We start from the raw sequence: 12,277 nt of genomic DNA, 5'->3' as shown, positions 1-12,277 counted from the left end.
TACTACAGGACATAGGGAACAGGGTACCATTACAGATGACAGCAGTGTACTACAAGACATAGGGAACAGGGTACCATTACAGTCTGGCAGTGTACTACAGGACATAGAGAACAGGGTATCATTACAGTCTGGCAGTGTACTACAGGACATAGAGAACAGGGTATCATTACAGATGACAGCAGTGTACTACAGGACATAGGGAACAGGGTACCATTACAGTCTGGCAGTGTACTACAGGAAATAGGGAACAGGGTACCATCACAGTCTGGCAGTGTACTACAGGACATAGGGAACAGGGTACCATTACAGATGACAGCAGTGTACTACAGGACATAGGGAACAGGGTACCATTACAGATGACAGCAGTGTACTACAGGACATAGGGAACAGGGTACCATTACAGATGACAGCAGTGTACTACAGGACATAGGGAACAGGGTATCATTACAGTCTGGCAGTGTACTACAGGACATAGGGAACAGGGTACCATTACAGATGACAGCAGTGTACTACAGGACATAGGGAACAGGGTACCATTACAGATGACAGCAGTGTACTACAGGACATAGAGAACAGGGTACCATTACAGTCTGGCAGTGTACTACAGGACATAGGGAACAGGGTACCATTACAGATGACAGCAGTGTACTACAGGACATAGGGAACAGGGTACCATTACAGATGACAGCAGTGTACTACAGGACATAGGGAACAGGGTACCATTACAGATGACAGCAGTGTACTACAGGACATAGGGAACAGGGTACCATTACAGATGACAGCAGTGTACTACAGGACATAGGGAACAGGGTACCATTACAGATGACAGCAGTGTACTACAGGACATAGGGAACAGGGTATCATTACAGTCTGGCAGTGTACTACAGGACATAGAGAACAGGGTATCATTACAGATGACAGCAGTGTACTACAGGACATAGAGAACAGGGTACCATTACAGATGACAGCAGTGTACTACAGGACATAGGGAACAGGGTACCATTACAGATGACAGCAGTGTACTACAGGATATAGGGAACAGGGTACCATTACAGTCTGGCAGTGTACTACAGGACATAGGGAACAGGGTACCATTACAGATGACAGCAGGGTACTACAGGACATAGGGAACAGGGTACCATTACAGTCTGGCAGTGTACTACAGGACATAGGGAACAGGGTATCATTACAGATGACAGCAGTGTACTACAGGACATAGGGAACAGGGTATCATTACAGTCTGGCAGTGTACTACAGGAAATAGGGAACAGGGTACCATTACAGATGACAGCAGTGTACTACAGGACATAGGGAACAGGGTACCATTACAGTCTGGCAGTGTACTACAGGACATAGGGAACAGGGTACCATTACAGATGACAACAGTGTACTACAGGACATAGGGAACAGGGTACCATTACAGATGACAGCAGTGTACTACAGGACATAGGGAACAGGGTACCATTACAGTCTGGCAGTGTACTACAGGAAATAGGGAACAGGGTACCATTACAGATGACAGCAGTGTACTACAGGACATAGGGAACAGGGTACCATTACAGTCTGGCAGTGTACTACAGGACATAGGGAACAGGGTATCATTACAGATGACAGCAGTGTACTACAGGACATAGGGAACAGGGTACCATTACAGATGACAGCAGTGTACTACAGGACATAGGGAACAGGGTACCATTACAGATGACAGCAGTGTACTACAGGACATAGGGAACAGGGTATCATTACAGATGACAGCAGTGTACTACAGGACATAGGGAACAGGGTATCATTACAGTCTGGCAGTGTACTACAGGACATAGGGAACAGGGTATCATTACAGATGACAGCAGTGTACTACAGGACATAGGGAACAGGGTACCATTACAGTCTGGCAGTGTACTACAGGACATAGGGAACAGGGTACCATTACAGTCTGGCAGTGTACTACAGGACATAGGGAACAGGGTATCATTACAGATGACAGCAGTGTACTACAGGACATAGGGAACAGGGTACCATTACAGTCTGGCAGTGTACTACAGGACATAGGGAACAGGGTATCATTACAGATGACAGCAGTGTACTACAGGACATAGGGAACAGGGTACCATTACAGTCTGGCAGTGTACTACAGGACATAGGGAACAGGGTATCATTACAGATGACAGCAGTGTACTACAGGACATAGGGAACAGGGTACCATTACAGACTGGCAAGTGTACTACAGGACATAGGGAACAGGGTACCATTACAGATGACAGCAGTGTACTATAGGACATAGGGAACAGGGTACCATTACAGTCTGGCAGTGTACTACAGGACATAGGGAACAGGGTATCATTACAGATGACAGCAGTGTACTACAGGACATAGGGAACAGGGTACCATTACAGATGACAGCAGTGTACTACAGGACATAGGGAACAGGGTATCATTACAGATGACAGCAGTGTACTACAGGACATAGGGAACAGGGTACCATTACAGTCTGGCAGTGTACTACAGGACATAGGGAACAGGGTATCATTACAGATGACAGCAGTGTACTACAGGACATAGGGAACAGGGTATCATTACAGATGACAGCAGTGTACTACAGGACATAGGGAACAGGGTATCATTACAGTCTGGCAGTGTACTACAGGACATAGGGAACAGGGTACCATTACAGATGACAGCAGTGTACTACAGGACATAGGGAACAGGGTACCATTACAGATGACAGCAGTGTACTACAGGACATAGGGATCAGGGTATCATTACAGATGACAGCAGTGTACTACAGGACATAGGGAACAGGGTATCATTACAGATGACAGCAGTGTACTACAGGACATAGGGAACAGGGTACCATTACAGATGACAGCAGTGTACTACAGGACATAGGGAACAGGGTACCATTACAGATGACAGCAGTGTACTACAGGACATAGGGAACAGGGTACCATTACAGATGACAGCAGTGTACTACAGGACATAGGGAACAGGGTACCATTACAGATGACAGCAGTGTACTACAGGACATAGGGAACAGGGTATCATTACAGATGACAGCAGTGTACTACAGGACATAGGGAACAGGGTACCATTACAGTCTGGCAGTGTACTACAGGACATAGGGAACAGGGTACCATTACAGATGACAGCAGTGTACTACAGGACATAGGGAACAGGGTACCATTACAGATGACAGCAGTGTACTACAGGATATAGGGAACAGGGTATCATTACAGTCTGGCAGTGTACTACAGGACATAGAGAACGGGGTATCATTACAGATGACAGCAGTGTACTACAGGACATAGGGAACAGGGTACCATTACAGATGACAGCAGTGTACAACAGGACATAGGGAACAGGGTACCATTACAGATGACAGCAGTGTACTACAGGACATAGGGAACAGGGTATCATTACAGATGACAGCAGTGTACTACAGGACATAGGGAACAGGGTACCATTACAGATGACAGCAGTGTACTACAGGACATAGGGAACAGGGTATCATTACAGATGACAGCAGTGTACTACAGGACATAGGGAACAGGGTATCATTACAGTCTGGCAGTGTACTACAGGACATAGGGAACAGGGTACCATTACAGTCTGGCAGTGTACTACAGGACATAGGGAACAGGGTATCATTACAGATGACAGCAGTGTACTACAGGACATAGAGAACAGGGTACCATTACAGTCTGGCAGTGTACTACAGGACATAGGGAACAGGGTATCATTACAGATGACAGCAGTGTACTACAGGACATAGGGAACAGGGTACCATTACAGATGACAGCAGTGTACTACAGGACATAGGGAACAGGGTATCATTACAGTCTGGCAGTGTACTACAGGACATAGAGAACAGGGTACCATTTCAGATGACAGCAGTGTACTACAGGACATAGGGAACAGGGTACCATTACAGATGACAGCAGTGTACAACAGGACATAGGGAACAGGGTACCATTACAGATGACAGCAGTGTACTACAGGACATAGGGAACAGGGTATCATTACAGATGACAGCAGTGTACTACAGGACATAGGGAACAGGGTACCATTACAGATGACAGCAGTGTACTACAGGACATAGGGAACAGGGTATCATTACAGATGACAGCAGTGTACTACAGGACATAGGGAACAGGGTATCATTACAGTCTGGCAGTGTACTACAGGACATAGGGAACAGGGTACCATTACAGTCTGGCAGTGTACTACAGGACATAGGGAACAGGGTATCATTACAGATGACAGCAGTGTACTACAGGACATAGGGAACAGGGTACCATTACAGTCTGGCAGTGTACTACAGGACATAGGGAACAGGGTATCATTACAGATGACAGCAGTGTACTACAGGACATAGGGAACAGGGTACCATTACAGTCTGGCAGTGTACTACAGGACATAGGGAACAGGGTATCATTACAGATGACAGCAGTGTACTACAGGACATAGGGAACAGGGTATCATTACAGTCTGGCAGTGTACTACAGGACATAGAGAACAGGGTACCATTACAGATGACAGCAGTGTACTACAGGACATAGGGAACAGGGTACCATTACAGTCTGGCAGTGTACTACAGGACATAGGGAACAGGGTACCATTACAGATGACAGCAGTGTACTACAGGACATAGGGAACAGGGTATCATTACAGATGACAGCAGTGTACTATAGGACATAGGGAACAGGGTACCATTACAGATGACAGCAGTGTACTACAGGACATAGGGAACAGGGTACCATTACAGATGACAGCAGTGTACTACAGGACATAGGGAACAGGGTACCATTACAGATGACAGCAGTGTACTACAGGACATAGTGAACAGGGTACCATTACAGTCTGGCAGTGTACTACAGGACATAGGGAACAGGGTACCATTACAGATGACAGCAGTGTACTACAGGACATAGAGAACAGGGTACCATTACAGATGACAGCAGTGTACTACAGGACATAGGGAACGGGGTATCATTACAGATGACAGCAGTGTACTACAGGACATAGGGAACAGGGTACCATTACAGATGACAGCAGTGTACTACAGGACATAGGGAACAGGGTACCATTACAGATGACAGCAGTGTACTACAGGACATAGGGAACAGGGTATCATTACAGTCTGGCAGTGTACTACAGGACATAGGGAACGGGGTACCATTACAGATGACAGCAGTGTACTACAGGACATAGAGAACAGGGTACCATTACAGATGACAGCAGTGTACTACAGGACATAGGGAACAGGGTACCATTACAGATGACAGCAGTGTACTACAGGACATAGGGAACAGGGTACCATTACAGATGACAGCAGTGTACTACAGGACATAGGGAACAGGGTACCATTACAGATGACAGCAGTGTACTACAGGACATAGGGAACAGGGTACCATTACAGATGACAGCAGTGTACTACAGGACATAGAGAACAGGGTACCATTACAGATGACAGCAGTGTACTACAGGACATAGGGAACAGGGTATCATTACAGATGACAGCAGTGTACTACAGGACATAGAAAACAGGGTACCATTACAGTCTGGCAGTGTACTACAGGACATAGGGAACAGGGTATCATTACAGATGACAGCAGTGTACTACAGGACATAGGGAACATGGTACCATTACAGTCTGGCAGTGTATTACAGGACATAGGGAACAGGGTACCATTACAGTCTGGCAGTGTACTACAGGACATAGGGAACAGGGTATCATTACAGTCTGGCAGTGTACTACAGGACATAGGGAACAGGGTATCATTACAGATGACAGCAGTGTACTACAGGACATAGGGAACAGGGTACCATTACAGATGACAGCAGTGTACTACAGGACATAGGGAACAGGGTATCATTACAGATGACAGCAGTGTACTACAGGACATAGGGAACAGGGTATCATTACAGTCTGGCAGTGTACTACAGGACATAGAGAACAGGGTACCATTACAGTCTGGCAGTGTACTACAGGACATAGGGAACAGGGTATCATTACAGTCTGGCAGTGTACTACAGGACATAGGGAACAGGGTACCATTACAGTCTGGCAGTGTACTACAGGACATAGGGAACAAGGTATCATTACAGATGACAGCAGTGTACTACAGGACATAGGGAACAGGGTACCATTATAGTCTTGCAGTGTACTACAGGACATAGAGAACAGGGTATCATTACAGTCTGGTAGTGTACTACAGGACATAGGGAACAGGGTATCATTACAGATGACAGCAGTGTACTACAGGACATAGGGAACAGGGTACCATTACAGATGACAGCAGTGTACTACAGGACATAGGGAACAGGGAATCATTACAGTCTGGCAGTGTACTACAGGACATAGGGAACAGGGTATCATTACAGATGACAGCAGTGTACTACAGGACATAGGGAACAGGGTACCATTACAGATGACAGCAGTGTACTACAGGACATAGGGAACAGGGTATCATTACAGTCTGGCAGTGTACTACAGGACATAGGGAACAGGGTATCATTACAGATGACAGCAGTGTACTACAGGACATAGGGAACAGGGTATCATTACAGATGACAGCAGTGTACTACAGGACATAGGGAACAGGGTACCATTACAGATGACAGCAGTGTACTACAGGACATAGGGAACATGGTACCATTACAGATGACAGCAGTGTACTACAGGACATAGAGAACAGGGTACCATTACAGTCTGGCAGTGTACTACAGGACATAGGGAACAGGGTATCATTACAGATGACAGCAGTGTACTACAGGACATAGGGAACAGGGTATCATTACAGTCTGGCAGTGTACTACAGGACATAGAGAACAGGGTACCATTACAGATGACAGCAGTGTACTACAGGACATAGGGAACAGGGTATCATTACAGATGACAGCAGTGTACTACAGGACATAGGGAACAGGGTACCATCACAGATGACAGAGCATCTCTTACCTTGAGGTCCTTGTTGATGGTGTTGGTGGGTTTACAGAGCACCTGGTAGAAGTCAACCACTCCCTCCCCGCTCCAGAGCAGGGTCACTGAGGAGTGGGTGGCGTTCACCGCGTACAGGGACCGCGGAGGGGCTGGCTCTGTCACAAACACAACAGGAGAAACGCCTGGGTCAACCTCCACAGACACAGGTAGGACTGTCTTGTCTACTGTTATCCTCTAGTCCACAGAGACAGGTAGGACTGTCTTGTCTACTGTTATCCTCTAGTCCACAGAGACAGGTAGGACTGTCTTGTCTACTGTTATCCTCTAGTCCACAGAGACAGGTAGGACTGTCTTGTCTACTGTTGTCCTCTAGTCCACAGACACAGGTAGACTGTAGCTCTGTGGTCGTCCCAGACTGTCTTGTGTACTAGTTAGACCGAACTACTGAGGGATGTGGAAACGAAGGCTGTGTCACAACCCCAGGTTCACTTCCTCAATTGGTGCTGTTATAAGCTGCTATTGTGACATCAAACATCCAGTATACAGTCGTGGCCAAAAGTTTTGAGAATGACACAAATATTAATTTTCATGAAGTTTGCTGCCTCAGTGTCTTTAGATATTTTTGTCAGATGTTACTATGGATACTGAAGTATAATTACAAGCATTTCATAAGTGTCAAAGGCTTTAATTGACAATTACATGAAGTTGATGCAAAGAGTCAATATGTGCAGTGTTGACCCTTCTTTTTCAAGACATCAGCAATCCTCCCTGGCATGCTGTCAATTAACTTCTGGGCCACATCCTGACTGATGGCAGCCTATTCTTGCATAATCACTGCTTGGAGTTTGTCAGAATTTGTGGGGTTTTGTTTGTCCACCCGCCTCTTGAGGATTGACCACAAGTTCTCAATGGGATTAAGGTCTGGGGAGTTTCCTGGCCATGGACCCAAAATATTGATGTTTTGTTCCCCGAGCCACTTAGTTATCACTTTTTCCTTATGGCAAGGTGCTCCATCGTGCTGGAAAAGGCATTGTTCATCAAACTGTTCCTGGATGGTTGGGAGAAGTTGCTCTCAGAAGGTGTGTTGGTACCATTCTTTATTCATGGCTGTGTTCTTAGGCAACATTGTGAGTGAGCCCACTCCCTTGGCTGAGAAGCAACCCCACACATGAATGGTCTCAGGACGCTTTGAGAAGCAACCCCACACATGAATGGTCTCAGGATGCTTTACTGTTGGCATGACACAGGACTGATGGTAGCGCTCACCTTGTCTTCTCCAGACAAGCTTTATTTCCGGATGCCCCAAACAATCGGAAAGGGGATTCATCAGAGAAAATGACTTTACCCCAGTCCTCAGCAGGCCGGATAGCCTAGTGGTTAGTGGTTAGAGCGTTGGACTAGTAACCGGAAGGTTGCGAGTTCAAACCCCCGAGCTGACAAGGTACAAATCTGTCTTTCTGCCCCTGAACAGGCAGTTAACCCACTGTTCCCAGGCCGTCATTGAAAATAAGAATTTGTTCTTAACTGACTTGCCTGGTTAAATAAAGGTAAAATTTAAAAAAAATTAAAATCAGTCTGTCCCTGATGTTTTTCCTGGAGAGAAGTGGCTTCTTTGCTGCCCTTCTTGACACCAAGCCATCCTCCAAAAGTCTTCGCTTCACTGTGCGTGCAGATGCACGCACACCTGCCTGCTGCCATTCCTGAGCAGCTCTGTACTGGTGGTGCACCGATCCCGCAGCTGATTCAACTTTAGGAGACGGTACTGGCGCTTGCTGGACTTTCTAGGGCGCCCTGAAGCCTTCTTCACAACAATTGAACCGCTCTCCTTAAAGTTCTTGATTGTCCGATAAATGGTTCATTTAGGTACAATCTTACTGGCAGCAATATCCTTGCCTGTGATGCACTTGTTGTGCAAAGCAATGATGATGGCACGTGTTTCCTTGCAGGTAAACATGGTTGACAGAGGAAGAACAATGATTCCAAGCACCACCCTCCTTTTGAAGTTTCCAGTCTGTTATTTGAACTCAATCAGCATGACAAAGTGATCTCCAGCCTTGTCCTCGTCAACACTCACACCTGTGTTAAGAGAGAATCACTGACATGTCAGCTGGTCCTTTTGTGGCAGGGCTGAAATGCAGTGGAAATGTTTTTTGGGGGGGATTCAGTTCATTTGCATGGCAAATAGGGACTTTGCACTTAATTGCAATTCCTCTGATCACTCTTCATGACATTCTGGAGTATATGCAAATTATCATCATACAAACTGAGGCAGCCGACTTTGCGAAAATTAATATTTGTGTCATTCTCAAAACGTTTGGCCACGACTGTAGTGGCTTCTCAGAGGAGCTGATAGTTTGTCCGTTTGGCTCCATTTGGTCAACACATTGAACACCGATGTCAAAGTGAGAAGTGATGACATGTTGAGCTGGATTGGGTTAACCAGGCTCCTTCTCCAATCCTCTTCTCTGGCTACAAACATCTCTCTTTAAAGTCATTCTCCCTCTGTTTCTCTACAACCTTCAGTTGCTGCTTTGAGACAAGATGTCCCAGAGACCCCCTGGTGTGTGTGTGTGTGTGTGTGTGTGTGTGTGTGTGTGTGTGTGTGTGTGTGTGTGTGTGTGTGTGTGTGTGTGTGTGTGTGTGTGTGAGAGAGAGTCGTGATGGCAGAGGTGTGCATGTGTATATGAGCATGTGTTGTGTGTGTGTGTGCGTACCCAGTTTAATGATGTTGGGGACAGAGGAGTTGTCCCAGAGACCCCCTGGTGTGTGTGTGTGTGTGTGTGTGTGTGTGTGTGTGTGTGTGTGCGTACCCAGTTTAATGATGTTGGGGACAGAGGAGTTGCGTTTGCCTTCGGTACAGGCTGATACAGTCAGGTTGTAAATGTCTCCTGGAGGCAGGGCCAGACTGGCACCCATCACATTACGGGTGACCTGCAGGGGGAACAGGGATAACACACTGTCAGGGCCAGACTGGCACCCATCACATTACGGGTGACCTGCAGGGAGAACAGGGATAAAACACTGTCAGGGCAACACTACACCCACCCATCACATTACGGGTGACCTGCAGGGGGACCAGGGATAACACACTGTCAGGACAACACTACACCCACCCATCACATTACGGTGACCTGCAGGGAGAACAGGGATAACACACTGTCAGGGCCAGACTGGCACCCATCACATTACGGGTGACCTGCAGGGAGAACAGGGATAACACACTGTCAGGACAACACTACACCCACCCATCACATTACGGTGACCTGCAGGGAGAACAGGGATAACACACTGTCAGGGCAACACTACACCCACCCATCACATTACGGTGACCTGCAGGGGGACCAGGGATAAAACACTGTCAGGGCAACACTACACACACCCATCACATTACTGGTGACCTGCAGGGGGACCAGGGATAAAACACACTGTCAGGGCAACACTACACACACCCATCACATTATGGTGACCTGCAGGGGGAACAGGGATAACACACTGTCAGGGCAACACTACACCCACCCATCACATTACGGTGACCTGCAGGGGGAACAGGGATAAAACACTGTCAGGGCCAGACTGGCACCCATCACATTACGGGTGACCTGCAGGGGGAACAGGGATAACACACTGTCAGGCCAACACTACACACACCCATCACATTACGGTGACCTGCAGGGGGACCAGGGATAACACACTGTCAGGGCAACACTACACACACCCATCACATTACGGTGACCTGCAGGGGGACCAGGGATAACACACTGTCAGGGCAACACTACACACACCCATCACATTACGGTGACCTGCAGGGAGAACAGGGATAACACACTGTCAGAGCAACACTACACACACCCATCACATTACGGTGACCTGCAGGGGGACCAGGGATAACACACTGTCAGGGCAACACTACACACACCCATCACATTACGGTGACCTGCAGGGGGAACAGGGATAACACACTGTCAGGGCAACACTGCACACACCCATCACATTACGGTGACCTGCAGGGGGACCAGGGATAACACACTGTCAGGGCCAGACTGGCACCCATCACATTACGGTGACCTGCAGGGGGACCAGGGATAACACACTGTCAGGGCAACACTACACACACCCATCACATTATGGTGACCTGCAGGGGGAACAGGGATAACACACTGTCAGGGCCAGACTGGCACCCATCACATTATGGTGACCTGCAGGGGGAACAGGGATAAAACACTGTCAGGGCAACACTACACCCACCCATCACATTACGGTGACCTGCAGGGGGAACAGGGATAACACACTGTCAGGGCCAGACTGGCACCCATCACATTACGGTGACCTGCAGGGGGAACAGGGATAACACACTGTCAGGGCCAGACTGGCACCCATCACATTACGGTGACCTGCAGGGGGACCAGGGATAACACACTGTCAGGGCAACACTACACACACCCATCACATTACGGTGACCTGCAGGGGGACCAGGGATAACACACTGTCAGGGCAACACTACACACACCCATCACATTACAGTGACCTGCAGGGGGAACAGGGATAACACACTGTCAGGGCAACACTACATACACCCATCACATTACGGTGACCTGCAGGGGGACCAGGGATAACACACTGTCAGGGCCAGACTGGCACCCATCACATTACGGTGACCTGCAGGGGGACCAGGGATAACACACTGTCAGGGCCAGACTGGCACCCATCACATTACGGGTGACCTGCAGGGGGACCAGGGATAACACACTGTCAGGGCCAGACTGGCACCCATCACATTACGGTGACCTGCAGGGGGACCAGGGATAAAACACTGTCAGGGCAACACTACACCCACCCATCACATTACGTTGACCTGCAGGGGGAACAGGGATAAAACACTGTCAGGGCAACACTACACACACCCATCACATTACGGTGACCTGCAGGGGGAACAGGGATAAAACACTGTCAGAGCAACACTACACACACCCATCACATTACGGTGACCTGCAGGGGGACCAGGGATAAAACACTGTCAGGGCAACACTACACACACCCATCACATTACGGTGACCTGCAGGGGGAACAGGGATAACACACTGTCAGGGCCAGACTGGCACCCATCACATTACGGTGACCTGCAGGGGGACCAGGGATAAAACACTGTCAGGGCAACACTACACACACCCATCACATTACGGTGACCTGCAGGGGGAACAGGGATAAAACACTGTCAGGGCAACACTACACACACCCATCACATTACGGTGACCTGCAGGGGGAACAGGGATAACACACTGTCAGGGCCAGACTGGCACCCATCACATTACGGTGACCTGCAGGGGGACCAGGGATAAC

General features: G+C 48.1%; 1 protein-coding gene across 1 annotated transcript in view; it reads right to left on the bottom strand.

The window, feature by feature from the left end:
- The window catches only part of LOC135536333 (receptor-type tyrosine-protein phosphatase O-like), a 140,783-nt gene that overhangs the window by 54,362 nt on the left and 74,144 nt on the right, over positions 1 to 12,277 (bottom strand). Inside the window, exons 12-13 of the mRNA XM_064962688.1 lie at positions 9,751 to 9,871; positions 6,959 to 7,095 (exon numbers count right to left, since the gene is read on the bottom strand). Of these exons, the coding sequence (XP_064818760.1) occupies positions 6,959 to 7,095; positions 9,751 to 9,871 (258 nt within the window). The remainder of the gene's footprint in view (positions 1 to 6,958; positions 7,096 to 9,750; positions 9,872 to 12,277) is intronic.

Source organism: Oncorhynchus masou, unplaced genomic scaffold (genome assembly GCF_036934945.1).
Source record: "Oncorhynchus masou masou isolate Uvic2021 unplaced genomic scaffold, UVic_Omas_1.1 unplaced_scaffold_596, whole genome shotgun sequence".
Taxonomy (NCBI): Eukaryota; Metazoa; Chordata; class Actinopteri; order Salmoniformes; family Salmonidae; genus Oncorhynchus; species Oncorhynchus masou.
This window is presented reverse-complemented; position numbering and strand designations above follow the sequence as displayed.